The following is a 16,753-nucleotide window of genomic DNA, read 5'->3' on the forward strand; positions in this document are numbered from 1 at the left end:
AAACCATTTATATGCAAGCTTTGAAAGTATTGGATAGTGAGCCAAAAAATGCAACACCACTGTCAGATATTTAAAAAAAACACAAATGCCTGAATTGGAACAATACCTTTAAATATGCAGATGGCACTTTAGTTTGCAAAATCTTTTAACACAAAGCCCCTCTTCCAAAACAAAATCAAATCAAATGCCTTTATTGTCATCATACACAGCTGCGTATAACGCAATGGGTGGTGCTACTCCACAAAGTGCATTTTCTCGGTTAAAAAACAAATAGTAATAATATAGTATAAAAAGTCACATCCCGGCTATGTAAATTATAAAATACAGCACAATTTAAGATATTGCACATTGTTATTGCAAACCCCGAAGTTATTGCACAGAAGGGACTGTGTGTCGTGCTAACGCAAGTTCAGAGTCCTGATGGCCGTGGGGAAAAAAAACTGTCCTTAATCTACGCATTTGTCCGTCCGTACTTTGTGAGACCTGTAGCGTCTGCCAGAGGGCAGCAGCTGGAACAGGTTGTGACCAGGGTGGTATTGGTCTCTGACAATGTTCCTAGCTCTGCTGAAGTAGTGAGGGCTGGCAATGTCATCCAGTGAGGGCAGAGATCAGCCGGTGATCTTCTGGGCAGTGTTGATCACTCTCTGCATGGCCTGTCTGCCTGCTGCCGTGCTTCCAGCATACCACACTGTTATGCAGTCTCCACAGTGGCTCTATAGAGGATTACCAGAAGCTTAGAGTCCAAGTTGTTCCTCCCGAGTACCCTTGGGATATTGAGTCGTTTCTGGGTTTCTTCACCGCTGCCGTGGTGTTGGTAGACCATGAGAGCTTGTCCGTGATGTGGACCCCCAGGAATTTGAGGGACTGGACCCTGTCTACACATATTCCATTCACGAGGAGTGGGGGCAGATTGCAAATGTCCAGGATTATTTCTTTCATTTTTGTGGTGTTTAGTGAGATTGTTCACCAAACACCACAGACAGTTTGTTGACCCCATCTCTGCAAGCAAACTCATCCGCGCTGAGACAAGTCCGACCAGTGGTGTCATCGGCAAATTTGATGGAGTTAGACTGTTGGGTCTGTTGGGACTCAGTGCACAGCCTTGAGGGGACCCAGTGGTAATGGATGAAGAGAGGTGAAGACCAAGTTGAACAGTTTGTGGACAGTTGGTTAAGAAGTTCTTAATGCAGTAGCAGATGGAAGAGGATAGTCCAAGGGGAGAAAGTTTTTCAGCCAGAATGTATGGCATTACTGTTGAAGGCTGAGCTATAGTCAATAAAAATCATCCTCACGTAGTTGCCATGGTGCTCCAGGTGGCACAATGCTCCGTGTAGTTATGGCGATGGCATCCTCAGTGGACCTATTCGCTCTTTAGGCAAACTGGTGAGGGTCAACTGAGGGAGGGATTCTATCCCTGATATGGCGGGCGACCAACTTTTCGAAGCACTTCATGATCACAGGCGTAAGTGCAACAGGCCTGTAATCATTCAGGCTGTCAATGGTTGGCTTTTTAAGGACGGGGATAATGGTGGCAGATTTCAGGCAGGATGGGATGATGGATTGTTGCAAGGAACAATTCAGTCAGCTGGTCCACTGGATTTTGTATAAAAACATTCCAACACATCAACAAGGGCTGGCTATACAGGTGACTGTAGTTCCTTTGAAAAAAGACTGCATTCAGCCAAAGCCCCTTCTCTCTCCGTGCCACACATACCTGGAACTCAATACCACTTAACATGTGAACTCACGTCTCTGAATTTCTTTGCCAATCATCTTAAAACCTGGCTGTTAGACGAACAAAATTACAATTACAACGCCGTCTAAAACTGTGCTATGTGCGTGTATGTCTAAGCATAAAATACATTCATACTTCACACTAATTGTATATGAAATATAACTTCCTTACAAAGATGTTGTTTTGGTATACATTAAATAGATTCAACGCACATGCACGCACAGATAAATACGCTCAGACGTCTTGTGTTTCCACCCCTACCGTTTGTGTTTGGATGTCCGTATAGTCAGGGCCCCGGAATGTAATAAACTTACAGAAAAGAAGTGTAAGGACAGAACGGAGGTGGGAAGCTGTCTCAGCAGTCATTCTCCTTGCATGCAAAACAATCCAGCAGTCTATTTTGTCCTCTTTATTTGTATGTGAATTTGGGAACGTCTAATGAAACCTGACATTTATTTGGTCCTTAGAGACGAATTTCCCACAGAACATAAAACGAGCACATGGTACTGCAGGCGGGACAAAGTCAAGGGAAAACACTAAGAACTGTTAACAACAGTCATTACTTTTGCCCAATACGATTTATTCAGTTTTACTTTGGGTTCATAGGACCTGTATGTAAAATACTAACATAATTAATATAGTAAGTTGTCTCCAGTACAGAAGGACAAGTCTGATATGGGCATTGGAGGACCACTTGGAAGGTGCATGACAAGTGCCCAAGATGATCATGGCAGGATTCTACCAGTTTGATTTGTGCACCGCATTTTAACGGACTTGTGAGGCCACACTTTTGTTTTATTTATTAGCTCTTAGGTCGGCTGAGGGAAAGTCATGATATTTAATATTATTATCTGCCTGTAACTAGTCTCATACTGGTCAGGAGAAGTTAATCACAGCCGAGATCATGTTGATCATTGGATACACATAGGTTGATTCTGAGAAGGTACAAGTGACCCAGTTTTTCTAGGCCATATTTCAAATCCTCAGGAACATCCAAGAAGACGATAATTTTCAACACTTGCCTAACATTGATTGCACCAACCAATCTGCGGATAATTGTACAAGCATGCCAATAGCACAATTAACCCTAACAGTTTTAGCAGCGATAGCATTGTAGTGCAGACAAAACTATTTCCGATTACCACTTTTAACTGGCCGTGAAATCCAGGAAAAGCAACAAAAAAAGGCAAATAAGTGCATCACTTCCGTACTTCAAACAGAGCGTGGTAAAAATAGGATAGGAAAAGATAGAGGAAAATACCTGTTTAACAAGGTTAGATAATTGCAAAAGTAAAAACCTCAATGTCGAGGAGCTCGATTAATCATTGAGCTCTCAGCTCTAATGCTAATGTTTCTAATGCTGTATATTTAAGAGTTGCAGCAAATTTTTAACATCTAAATGATTAGAAATCTCTGTAATACCTTCTTGGTAATGAAGAGAAATGGCACTGGACTTCATGGTAATTCCTCTGAGCTGCTCATCCTCTCTGCTGTCAAGATATCTTAGCTGCAAACATGAAGAAAAACAGAGGTCTAATTGACAACCCAAATCATCTCTAGGTATACATGAACTATACCTAGTATTTTTGCTTTTTTCTCCCACAATTTTACACAAATTCAGTTGATGAGTAACTAGTATTAACAGTATTATTGTCTACCTTAGACTTCTCAAGATAAATGGCTAAAGTAAAAAAAAAGTCATCAGAATTCACATCGCGTTCACGGATATAGTTAGCTGAGGTCTGTCAGTCTTGATTTCTGGAAAAAAATGCCTTGGAGTGGTCGTGAATCCAACAAATAGAGATGAATTGAGTAATAAAATAGTACAACTCAAAGTTCCCTTCGTATAAAAATCTTGCGACCAAATAGCTTTTTCTTGGCATTTACTTTGATCGAGAATAAACGTTAATAGACGCATAAATAATATTTTTTTTTAAAAAGCTTTCATTATGAATATGAAAGGGGAATGAGAAGATATGATACTGTCCAAAATCATGGAACTCATCCTGAACTTCAGAAGGCACAAGGCCGCTCTGCTCTGCGGATCTCACTTGGGCTACTTATTTACATGTTTATTATGTATTGATTATTTATTTGTATGTTTGTTTGTTGTTGTTGTTGTTATTTGTGCACTATGTGGATCAAAGCATTAAATCTCATGGCAGTGGTTCCTTAGCCAGTAACCGTAGTAGTCAAATACAGTAGTCAAATAGTCCCAGGGGCTATTTAGCCGGAAACCAGTCAAAGACCCTATTATGGCCCCATATGGCTATATAGCCGGTAAGAATTCTGTGTGGGGTAAATAGTAAGAAACTACAGCTAAGGAGCCACTGCTTAAATAATAGTCATTAACACCTTCATGTGGGTAGAAGCAATTAGTCTACATGAAGGTAACACCGATAAGTGTTAGTAAAGTGTGAGTTAAAACAGCTATAGGCAAAATCAATTCATTTTGGGAATTAAAATGTGCCAATAATTTCAATAATTCTTAACAAACTCAATATTTTGCAGTTATTATTTTGTTTTATAAGTGGTAAACTTCCCAGCAAATTTGATTAAGATCAGGTGAACAGTTAAAAAATTCCTGTTCACCCAATTAGCATGCAATTGATATTTTAAAATAGGTGAATATGGATTTAATGACTATTATTTAACATTGAGTAAATAGGGGATTTACTAAACCATTCAACCAAACTTATTGAAATGTGTTATTCCCAATTGATATATTTTAACATAAGGTGAATACCCTATTCAGTCAATGTTAAATAATAGTCATTAAATCCCTATTCTCCTATTTTAAAATCTATCAATTGCATGCTAATCTATCAATCGGTAATAACACATCAAATGTCAATAAGATTGGTTGACTAAAACGTACCTTCCCTGCCTGACGAGTTGATATGATCCCATTGCTTGCCACTAAGCAATCCGCAAGAGTAGTTTTTCCTAAATAAAAATAGATTTTTTTAAAACCGGATCATAATTAGTCACAGCACTTGAAGTGTTGGCTGTCAATTTAACTAAAAGGAAAACTAATATCAAAGTAACTCACCGTGGTCAACATGTGCCAAGATGCAAAGGTTTTTAATGTTGGCTGGATTTTTCTGAAGCGCAATGATTCTGTCCAAACTTGTCCGTCCCATGGCTAATCCTAAAAGAAAAACATAAAATAAAATGATTCTTACATTAGCTCGACGATGACACCGCCATGTGTTAGGCTATAAAACAATGTCATTGAAACAAAACAAACCTACGATCAGAGCTCATATATTGAAGGGAAACGATATTAAATTACGTCAGGCCTTCCAGATTATTCAAGACACCACTCCAAGGTAGCCTGAAACGCCTAATCAATTGAACTAATTGCAGAAAATGCTACCCAACGTTCGTTCGTTGTGGTTCACGTGCCACTGGCAGCCAAGCAATCTTAGTTCCGCCTAGAAAAAACAACGAATCGTCACATTGTATTGCATCATGGTCATCTCGACATCAGAATTGAGGTAACCTCCAAAACAAAGATTGTCCGCCTTTACAGCAAATTTAAATCTAATATTCACGAATGGAATTTATTTTATTAATTTTAAATTCGGACTGGGTCAGTTTAGAGTTATTGGCATAGGCCGTAAAGATCGATATAATATATGAAGTCAAGAACATTTTGTGAAAATAAGGCGCATTCTTCTGCTGCCTTAGAGTCCACAAGCAAAATCTACCGACGCAAGATGGCCACCGGTTACTTACGCCGCTAATGCTCCTATAAGAATTCCAGCCTTATATACATAGGAAACTGAATGTGCATAATGTATTGAAAAGATATACTTGCGCGACAGTCCAATAAGTGGCAGTTTTAAAGTTCAACCAGGGTTGCGAATAGCTAAATGTCAACGCGAACAAGAAATCACACGCCAGATATTGTTTTTGCGGAAGCTAAGAGAATCATGTGACGAAGTGACCGACAAAACCTCCGTTTGAAATGCACGCTTTAGTAAACGTCCGCAATCAAACGGTAATCTCGGAAAGGTTAATACGTACTGCTTTTTGTTGGGTGTTTTACATGTCACGTGGTTCCCAGTGACCGTGTCAGATATCTCCGCGATTAATCCATTTACACGTACGTTAACCAAAATTAATTTATCGACGTATCACATACGTGTATTAGTAACCGAATAAAGGTATAAATAGATGTTTACAGTGGTATATCTTTTTAAAGATGTGTTACAATAATTGATCGTATCATTTGCAAATGTGTATGTTCAATTTATTTCGCATTTTATGCTTTTAGGGGTAATCTCGTTGACATCTCAAAGAGGTGGCCCAAAATCGTGTTTTTAAGTTTCATATTGGTGTTCATCAGATGGAAGAAATCAAAGAGTCTCCAGACTATATCTGGTTCAGAAGCACAGTTCCACTGAAAAGAGTAAGTAGTATTGCTCAATTTTATGCATAATATTTAACAAACGCAAGATGTATTTCTTTTCTTGTCGCGTTCATTCCCTTTTATCGTTTCTTCCCCTGCGTGTTTCCATGTCTTACTTGCTTGATATTTAATTCTGCAATTGTGCTAAATTTAAGTAAATATGACTCAGTGGGTTGACCAAGCATGCATTATTGTAAAGCCTTGGGAAAAAGTTTGACTTGAAGAAAATCCTTGTAGGCTACAGTGGAGGGAAAAAAAGTCTCAGAGAGCAGTACCATAAACACTTAGCCATGAAGAATCATGCTGTGCTATCAAACTATTTTTTTTTTATTTTAACCCCCCCCCCCCCCCCCCCTGTAAACAGTACACCATATAGAATACGGGTCGAGAGAGTGCAATTCTTGTTATTACAAAAAACACTGTAAAATATGTTGTATATATTTTTTTATTCAAAAAAAATCCGCGAAGCTCTGAGTCCGCGGTAGCTGAACCGCGAAGTAGCGAGGGAACACTGTATTGCATTTTCAATCTGGACGTAGGCTAACAAGCTACATATTGGGGTCACAATGATAATTTGCACATACAGTGGGGCAAACAAATATTTAATCAACCACCAATTGTGCAAGTTATCCTACTTGAAAAGATTAGAGAGGGATGTAATTGTCAACATGTGTAAACCTCAACCATGAGAGAAAGGATGTGGGGGGAAACAGAAAATTACATTGTCTATTTTTTAAAGAGTTTAGTTGCAAAGAAGGGTGGAAAATGGGTATTTGGTCAATACCAATCGTTAATCTCAATACTTTGTTATGTACCCTTTTTTGGCAATAACGGAGGCCAAACATTTTCTGTAAGTCTTCACAAGCTTTTCACTCACTGCTGCTGGTATTTTGGCCCATTCCTCCATGCAGATCTCCTCTAGAGCAGTGATGTTTTGGGGCTGTCGTTGGGCAACTTTCAACTCCCTCCACAGATTTTCTATGGGGTTGAGATCTGGAGACTGGCTAGGCCATTCCACTCCAGGACGTTGAAATTCTTCTTACGAAGCCACTGCTATGTTGCCCAGGCTGTGTGTTTGGGATCATTGTCACGCTGAAAGACCCACGTCTCACCTTCAATGTCCTTGCTGATGGAAAGTGATTTTCCCTCAAAATCTCTCGATGCATGGCCCCATTCATTCTTTCCTTTACACAGATCAGTTGTCCTGGGCCCTTTGCGGAAAAAACACCCAAAACATGATGTTTCCACCCCCATGCTTCACAGGTATGGTGTTGTTCGGATACAATGGAGTATTCTTTCTCCTCCAAACACGAGAACCTGTGTTTCTACCAAAAAGTTATATTTTGGTTTGATCTCACCATAACACTCCCCCAGTCCTCTTCTGGATCATCCAAATGAAGGGCTTGGATGAGTACTGGCTTCAGCAGGGGGACACATCTGCCAGTGCAGGATTTGAGTCCCTGTTGGCGCATTTTGTTACTGATGGTGGCATTTGTTACTCTGGTCCCAGCTCTGTAGGTCATTCACTGGGTCCCCCGTGTGGTTCTGGGATTTTTGCTCAGCATCCTTGTTATCAGTTTGACGCCACGGGGAGAGATCTTGCACGAGTCCCAGATCGAGGGAGATTATCAGTGGTCTTGTGTGTCTTCCATTTTCTAATAATTGCTCCCGTAGTTGATTTTTTTTTCACACCAAGCATTTTACCTATTGCAGATTCATTCTTCCCAGCCTGGTGCAGGTCTACAATTTTGTCTCTGGTGTCATTTGACAGGTTGCTGGTCTTGGCCATAGTGGAGTTTGGAGTGGGAGAGACTCAGGTTGTGGACCGTTGTATTTTGTACTGATGAGTTAAAATAGATGCTATTAAAACAGGTAACGAGTGGAGACCTCGTTAGAAGTTAGATATCTTTGACAGCCAGAAATCTTGCTTGTTTTTAGGTGACCAAATACTTATTTTCCACTCTAATTTGGAAATAAATTCTTTAAAAATTTACCCATGATGACGATTACAGGCCTCTCAAATACTTTCAAGTAGGAGAACTTGCACAATTGGTGGTTGACTAAACACTTATTTGCGCCACTGTACATTGTGTGATCTACAACGTGTATAACGCATACCGAAAAATTAAGAGTTCATGTGACAGTTGTCAAACAAGGGTTTATAATTGCACCAGGGTTTAGTTGGTGCAGAATCAAATGATCTTTTTTGTGTAGTGGATTAAAATAAAAGGAAGTTCTAAACAGGTTAGTTCCCCATCAAATTTCAGTGTAGCATATTAGCACAAAGACAGTACAGAGTTTCAGAAAGGGAAACTACAGTACACAGTGGTACCTCGACATACCCTAATCTGTTCCGGGACTGATATTGTATGTTGAGCTTTTCGTAACTCAAGCGAACGTTTCCAATTGAAATTAACTAAAAACAAATTAATTTGTTCCAACCCTCTGAAAAAAAAACACAAAAACAGAATATTGGATTGGAAAAAAAGTATTATTTCTTGTAATTCACCATCTATTAACAAAGTAACACATAACTAGTGCTTAATAGTAATAAAATATGTTTAATAGAACTAAAATTAGACAAATTTCGCCGACGGGATAGAGACGCACAGAGAGGGCTGCGGGGTTTCCATGACAATGCACTCGTAACGAAAACAAACAAATTTAAATAAACTTTGCTTAATATATACAGACTCTCAAACATGCATTGAATGTAACTACACAAAACTGAATTCTAATTTTGTTTTAATTTATTACCTTCGTTCTGACCAACGAGAAGTAGTCTTGAATAAGCGATCGCGGGAGCCAACAGGCTAAGGAAGGAAAAGCTGGAAATGCCTACCTATGTATTGATTGTGGGTAATGAAGTTTTATTTTGAGAAAGGGGGCCATTGGCTATCGGTGTTGTGTGCACGAGTATACTACTTCATTACCCAGAAAACCCTCTTTTTGCCCGCGCATGCCCGTTGTGCGTTTTCTGGTCCGTGTAGGCCAGGGGTGTCAAACTCCCTTTGGTCTGCCGGCCGAATACAGCTTAATTTGAGATCAAGCGGGCCGGACCAGTAAACTCATTGCAAAATTACATAGAACTAATAATAAGCCCACTTGATTCCTTTGTATTAGTCACTAATACTAATAATTAGTGCAATGAGTAAATTATCAAAATGTTTATTAACAGAATTTTCCTTTTCCATTATGAACAATATATTATGAACAACCTTTTACCAGGTCAAGGTGGTCCCAGATCCGCCGCAGTGTTGCTTTCATGGTGTCTGCACGGACTATAACACTGTGCTCCTAGCGGATAATACAAGAACTACACATTTTAAAGAAAATTTATATTTTTTTATACAATGCAGCTTTCTTCCCCGGGCCATACCAAACCATGAGACGGGCCGGATCCGGCCCGTGGGCCGTATGTTTGACACCACTGGTGTAGGCGAAAGAAACCGCTCTGTAGATATGTTATCCACGAAAGAGATGTGGCAAGACAGTGCCATGGCCACCTGGCTTGGTCGCGTCTCGAAATTTTGATCGTATCTAGGGCGAATTATTCGATCGGAATTTTCATCGTATCTCAAGCATGTCGTAGGTTAAGCTGATCGTAGGTTGAGGTACCACTACTTTTTTTTACATTTTAAGCACAATGCCAAATAATTCATTTTGTAATGCACTGAATGCCTCCATGAAGGCGTTTTTTTCCTTCATCCATATGAATTTTATATTGATTTATAAAATTGCAAGCCATTGACAATTTTGTTAAAGTAATTCTAAAAATGTGTTCCTTTAATATCTGCCATCATTATGGCCGTTTTTATGAATAAATGAAGTCTAAATTTTACAATGTCAAATCAACTAACAGGAAGGTGCAGCTGGGGGCAGAGAGGCCTCAATCAGACAAAACTTTATACGCTTTCTGTCAGAGGCCAGGGGTGGTCGTACAGCCCACCGACAGTATGTGAGCTTGTGTGGAACATCAAAGAAAGCCTACCAGAAAGGAGTAAATAGCAGACAAGAAAATCCCAAATACACCCTTCAGTTACCCAGTCATACGCACCTGGTTTTCAAGGTAATCACCCCCCAATCAACCTCTAACCACCAATAAACTGAAAAAAGGGAGGAAGAGAATGAGTTGTTCATGTGTGTGAAGGACCAAGGCCCTTTGAAGTTGGGGCAAAGAACTAAGGGAGTAAAAAAAAAAACTTGACAGTTGAAAACCAGCATGGACAAAGACAGGATTAATGGTCTCAAATCACAAGTATGGTGCAACAAGCCACCGGTAAAGCAACCATCCTGCTGAAGCAGGTGATGAGCTCAGCTAAGAGTGCTTTCACCAAACAGGCAAACTACCTATGCAGAACTGCTGGACACCTGGCAAAGTCAGAGTTGGAGTATGAATTCAGAATACTTCACTTGCACGGGATGTAAATGTCACTAATGACAACTATAAACTTGGCCATCCAGCTGAGCTAGCAGGTGATTAGGAACATGAAGAAATAACATTGGATAAGCAGCAACTGATGGACGTGGCGAAGACCATACAGGACTGCAACACCAGCTTCACTGCTGGTTGAAGTAAGAAAACCAAAGAACTGCTTCTATGCTGAAAAGACAGAATTGTTTGTGATGCAAAGAACTGCAGAGGAGGAAATGAGAGGAAGCGCTCTTTTGGTACAGCCTGCAGCACAGCCATCCCAGCATCCTATTCTTGAACCAACCAGTTTACCCAGATTCTATGGCTCCAAATGGTACTTCCATCACTGGAAAAGGGACTGGGGGAGTCATCAGAGACGATGTGGGCCAACTGGCTCAGTAGAAGCTAAAATGATCCAGCTCCTTGACAATGTTGATGAGAAGATCCGCGGAGACCTAAGACTGTCCACCTATAAAACTGCAAAGGACATGTTCAAGGTACTGTGAAATTAATTTGGAAACAAGACAGCCATAGCCCTGGAAATCATTGATGACCTTGAGTGACTCAAAATATGAAAAAGATACAAGTATCAAATCCCCCAAAACGTAAATGCAATACCTTCTCCGTTATTTTGTTTTGAAAATATTGTCGCAGATGCATTGATTCTCACTTTATAACATCGCTACTAACCACTGGCTCTCATTTCATGTAGTTTCCTTATTAAACACATACATTTCTCCTCTTTCTCGCTTTAGATTATTGTTGATGATGATGACAGCAAAGTCTGGTCCTTGTATGATGCCGGCCCAAAGAGCATCAGGTGCCCCATTGTGTTCATTCCACCTGTGAGTGGGACTGCAGAAGTGTTCTTCCAACAGATGTTGGCTTTGACGGGATGGGGCTACAGAGTCATATCAGTGAGTTCAAAAGAAATTAGTTTAAAATCAAGTTGTAAAAAGCACAATGCTAACAGATACAAGTGTAGCAAATTTCAGGAGGGAAGTTCAGTTAACAAGTCAATAAATCATTACTGATGCTGGGCCTGGGCGATATGACAAAACTTGATATCACGATAAAATAAAATTCTTATATTGATAATTATCACGATAGCTATCACGTACCTGTCATCCTCGGTCAATTACTCTCATTTTTAATGATTGCAATTCCCTTTATTAAGCGATTCTTCTTTTTTTTTAAACTAAAAATGTCCTGCGGCACATATACTCACATGGGGCGCACGTGAAAGTAAAAGAAAAGGGGATGACTTTCTGACGCGCTATAATCATATTGTGAAAAGGCAGACAGGTGAAATTGGAATGCATGTGCATATCAAGGCTAAAGCTCGACAAGGTTATTAATTTATTCTATTAGCATTAGCTGATAACGTTTTCGTCTGCTACCAAAGACCGAGACAACCTGTGAATTCTAAAATATTGCATAATCTAAGATGTTATTGCACAGAAGGGATTGTGTGCCTTACTAATGCAAGTTCAGAGCCCTGATGCCTGTGGGAAAAACTTTCCCTAAGTATATTTTTCCATGTATTGTGAGTTCTGTAGCGTCTGCCACAGGGCAGCAGCTGGACCTGGTTGTGACCAGGGTGGTATGGGTCCCTAATAATGTTCCGGCTCTGCGAAGGTAGCGAGGGCTGGCAATGTCATACATTGAGGGCAGAGCAGTCGAAGATCTTCTGGGTGGTATTGATCACTCTCTACATGGCTTTTCTGTCTGCTGACGCGCTTTCATTGTACCACACTTTAATGCAGTATGCCAGGATGCTCTCCACAGTGGTTCTACAGAAGCTTAGTGTCCAAGTTGTTCCTCTTGAGTACCATCAGGAAATAAATCATTTTAGGGCCTTTTTCACCACTACCCTGGTGTTGTTAGACCAGGAGAGCTTGTCCTTTACGTGAACCCCCAGGAATTTGAAGGACTGGACCCTGTCTACGCATACTCCTTTTATGAGGAGTGGGGCATGATCTGTGTTGCATTCGCGAAAGTCCAGGATTATTTCTTAAGTTTTGCGGTGTTTATTGTGAGGTTGTTCACCAAACCACAACAAAGACAGTTTGTTGACCTCATCTTTGTAGGCAGACTGAACCCCTCACCCCAGCAGCCTTCCTTGTGTTCACAGTCCGCACTACCTGTCTCACTTCATGTTCCTGAACTGCTGCAAGGTGGTGGATGTGTGGAAACTGAATCCGATTTGTCAGTCTAAAAGCGGCAAACAAACGGTTCAATTCCTCTGCTTGTGAGGCATCTGTGTTAACAGACACCTCATTTGTAATTCGTAATGTGTCGTATTCCCTGCCACTTCTTCTGTGGGTAATTTTCTGTGAAGTGCTCCTCAATTTTCCTTTTTATATTCTGCCTTGGCCTTTTTAATGCCTCTATTCAGGTCTGCTCTGGCCGAGCTGTATTGTAGCTTGTCTCCTGACCTGAAGGTGGTTTAGGGCATTTAATGAGAGCCTGTATCTCACTGGTCATCCAGGGTTTTTGGTTAGGAAAAACCCGTATACGTTTATTAACAGTGAATTGTGGCCTGAACCTGTATCTGCAGGCTTGAATAATTTTCCGTTGAGTATAGATAAAGTACACGACAGTGAGACTTCAATTTTAGTCGGTAGGTTGGGTGTTTTCCATCTCATAATTGTTCATTTTGGGGCGTTGTTACAGTCCTTTCGCTTTCACTCTGTCTGCGCTGCCCCATCACTAACCTTGCTCAATGACTAGCTAGAAATGGGCGATAAAACAATAATGATAATTATCGCAAAATAATTTTGGTCAACAATAATGAAAACGTATGATAGAAATCTGATTTTTTTAAACTGCATTTATAGTACCTGACCTGCAAAATGAACGTGGGGGCTGTTGCGACATGAACACTAGTTCAAAACCAACGCTCAGGAGAAGAGGATAAGGAAATATGACTTTAGCTTGGTTAGCCATAAAGGCTAACACGGAGCATGAACGCAAAAGGACAAATACACAGCCAAAATGAGTGATTATGAGATTCAGGTAAACACAGAGCCGATCCACAAAAAGATCAAGTGAATCCTCCTTGGTGTTTTATTTTTTACTTTTTAAATGGCTCGTAAATAATGTGTCAAAAAGCAGCCTTATAGAAATGCCCGGAACCCACTGTCCTCATTTGAGGACAGCCTGTAATAAATTCTTACTTGATATAAGGATGTTTCCACATTTTATGTCAATGTTCTGAAAATGTTGCAAAAATCTAAAACTCATTTTCTTGGGTTAAAATGGGTTTAATTAATTTTACTTTTTCATAATATATGGTAAAACGTTTTAACTTGGGTTTAATTAGGTTAAGTTCATCTAACATTGTATTTATTTTTCTTTCAACTGGCAATTTTAAACCTTTCTTTTGATGAAGATGACATGACACTGCTTCCTAATGGTGATGATGTCTTCAGTCGATTATTTAAATTGCCAATGCGTATGAGTGTGAGTGTGGATGGTTCTCCGGCTGGCCACCGATTCACGGTTTCCACCACCTCTGGCTCGGCGTTTGCTGCTCCAGCACCCACCGTGACCCTAATGAGGGTAAAGCGGATCACAAAATGAGATGAGAAAGTCCTCTCAAAATTTCTTCAGGTTGTATTCTTTACTTTTCATAGTTTAGAAGGGGTTGTCTTAGCTTCATTGCACAACAGAACAACAAAAATACTTTTAAAAATAATATTCCATTATAAGGTAATATAGTTGCTTTCCTTTTTGAACGAGAAAAGTACTTATTTTATTTATTCACAGAAATTTCAAATTTGAAACGAAAAAGATGATAATGATTGTAATAATTATTAATATTGACTGATAATTTTATAAAATCAGGAATACAATTTTTGTCATATAGCCCAGCTCTATGATTAGCTGTTCCTCGCCATCTTCTTCGTCTCCTGAATGTTGATTTGCATCACATTGCATCAGTGCCATCATTATTTTTGGTGCAATTACATATTATATTTGTCACTTCTTATCATTAGTTTTTATTATTACTGCTGACAAAACTTATTTGACCATAATTACTGTTGCCGCCCAGTGTCTGAGTGGTTAGCATGTCGGCTTCACAAGTTTTAGGCTCCTGGGTTCAAATCAAATCCAAGGTAGCCCCCCCCTGTGTGAAATTTGCATATTCTCCCTGGGCCTGTGTGGGTTTCCTCCCGCATTCCAAAAACATGCATGGTAGGCAAATTGGACACTAAATTGCCCCTAGGTATGGGTCTGAGTGTGCATTATTAGCTGTCTCTTTGTGCCTTGCGATTGACTGGCCACCGATTCAGGGTGTCCCCCACATGCAAACTCCACACAGGTGGACGTGACCAGGTTTTAAACCCAAGACCACAGACTTGTGAGGTCGACTCACTAACCCCTTGCCCCCCCGGGCCGCCTCGAAAATGAATGACTCATGAATAATTACCGTGTTATCACCCAGTCCTAACTGATGCTGTTGACTGAAAAGTTCAGGTTGACTGTGTTTGTTGCTACATTTATTCTGTTTTATTTCAGCTTCAGTTTCCTGTGTATTGGGACCTTATGGAGTTCTGTGATGGATTTAGGAAGCTTCTCGACCACCTACAGTTAGATAGAGTAAGCTTTTCTTGTCATTTTGGTCAGTTTATCCTTTGGTTAAATTTGGCAAAGTTTTACTTTTTATTTGCTTTATGGGATAAACTTGAGCGTCTCGACCAGGGGTGTCAATCTATTTTTTTTGTCACGGGCCACGTTGTAGTTTAGGGCCCTTATGTTTGCCATTTAGGCTGCCAAAATTAATCGATGAATGATTTGATAGATTTCCCGATCGAGCTGAGCAATCATTTTTGGACATTCAAATTAGTACAAATTTTCTGCAATTACAGTCATTCCTCTACTTACGAAATCAATTGGTTCCAAAACTTTTCCTAACTTAAAATTTCCAGGTGTATTTTATTTTATATTGTAAATTATGTAATTTGTTCCACGGTCCTCACACATCTGCCAACTAAACGGTTTAAAATTGGTCAACATTTTGTAAGAAAGATATGCAAAGCAAAAACATGAGGATATCATCCTATAATTATTTGATAATATTTGATAATAGAGAGATGTTGCGAGAGATAGAGATGTAGAGATGTAGGGAGAGAGAGATGTAGGGAGAGAGAGATGTAGGGAGAGAGAGAGAGAGATGTAGAGAGAGAGAGAGAGAGATGCAGAGAGAGAGAGAGATGGAGAGAGAGAGAGAGAGAGAGAGAGAGAGAGAGAGAGAGAGAGAGAGAGAGAGAGAGAGAGAGAGATGTAGAGAGAGAGAGAGATGTAGAGAGAGAGAGAGAGATGTAGAGAGAGAGAGAGAGAGAGATGTAGAGAGAGAGAGAGATGTAGAGAGAGAGAGAGATGTAGAGAGAGAGAGAGAGATGTAGAGAGAGAGAGAGATGTAGAGAGAGAGGGAGAGAGAGATGTAGAGAGAGAGAGAGATGTACAGAGAGAGATGTAGAGAGAGAGAGAGATGTAGAGAGAGAGAGAGATGTAGAGAGAGAGATGTAGAGAGAGAGAGAGATGTAGAGAGAGAGAGAGATGTAGAGAGAGAGAGAGATGTAGAGAGAGAGGGAGAGATGTAGAGAGAGAGAGATGTAAAGAGAGAGAGATGTAGAGAGAGAGAGAGAGATGTAGAGAGAGAGGGAGAGATGTAGAGAGAGAGAGAGAGAGATGTAGAGAGAGAGAGAGAGATGTAGAGAGAGAGGGAGAGATGTAGAGAGAGAGAGAGAGAGATGTAGAGAGAGAGAGAGAGATGTAGAGAGAGAGATGTAGAGAGAGAGATGTAGAGAGAGAGATGTAGAGAGAGAGAGATGTAGAGAGAGAGAGATGTAGAGAGAGAGATGTAGAGAGAGAGATGTAGAGAGAGAGAGAGGTGTAGAGAGAGATGTAGAGAGAGAGATGTAGGAGAAAGAGATGTAGAGAAAGAGATGTAGAGAGAGATGTAGAGAGAGAGAGAGATGTAGAGAGAGAGAGAGAGAGATGTAGAGAGAGAGAGATGTAGAGAGAGAGAGAGAGAGAGAGAGAGATGTAGAGAGAGAGAGAGAGAGAGAGAGATGTAGAGAGAGAGAGATGTGAGAGAGAGAGATGTAGAGAGAGAGAGATGTAGAGAGAGAGAGAGATGTAGAGAGAGATTGAGAGATGTAGAGAGAGAGAGAGATGT

General features: G+C 40.2%; 2 protein-coding genes across 12 annotated transcripts in view; one reads left to right on the forward strand and one right to left on the reverse strand.

Annotated features, from left to right (window-relative positions):
• efl1 (elongation factor like GTPase 1) overlaps positions 1–5,722 on the reverse strand; it is a 79,392-nt gene extending 73,670 nt beyond the window's left edge. The window contains exons 1-4 of one of the 3 annotated variants that reach the window (XM_077711690.1): positions 4,990–5,722; positions 4,788–4,886; positions 4,614–4,681; positions 3,158–3,242 (exon numbers count right to left, since the gene is read on the reverse strand). In XM_077711690.1, coding sequence (XP_077567816.1) covers positions 3,158–3,242; positions 4,614–4,681; positions 4,788–4,886; positions 4,990–5,002 — 265 coding nt within the window. In that variant the 5' untranslated portion in view covers positions 5,003–5,722. Of the gene's footprint in view, positions 1–3,157; positions 3,243–4,613; positions 4,682–4,787; positions 4,887–4,985 lie in introns of all 3 variants that reach the window. The other 2 variants (XM_077711691.1, XM_077711692.1) reach the window with 2 other exon arrangements.
• spg21 (SPG21 abhydrolase domain containing, maspardin) overlaps positions 1–16,753 on the forward strand; it is a 43,437-nt gene that overhangs the window by 1,327 nt on the left and 25,357 nt on the right. Inside the window, exons 1-4 of one of the 9 annotated variants that reach the window (XM_077711702.1) lie at positions 5,116–5,235; positions 6,018–6,152; positions 11,322–11,483; positions 15,091–15,171. In XM_077711702.1, coding sequence (XP_077567828.1) covers positions 6,090–6,152; positions 11,322–11,483; positions 15,091–15,171 — 306 coding nt within the window. In that variant the 5' untranslated portion in view covers positions 5,116–5,235; positions 6,018–6,089. Of the gene's footprint in view, positions 1–5,115; positions 5,236–5,533; positions 5,908–6,017; positions 6,153–11,321; positions 11,484–15,090; positions 15,172–16,753 lie in introns of those variants that run through there. The other 8 variants (XM_077711697.1, XM_077711698.1, XM_077711699.1 and 5 more) reach the window with 8 other exon arrangements.

The sequence above is a fragment of the Stigmatopora nigra genome, unplaced genomic scaffold (genome assembly GCF_051989575.1).
Source record: "Stigmatopora nigra isolate UIUO_SnigA unplaced genomic scaffold, RoL_Snig_1.1 HiC_scaffold_27, whole genome shotgun sequence".
NCBI lineage: Eukaryota > Metazoa > Chordata > Actinopteri > Syngnathiformes > Syngnathidae > Stigmatopora > Stigmatopora nigra.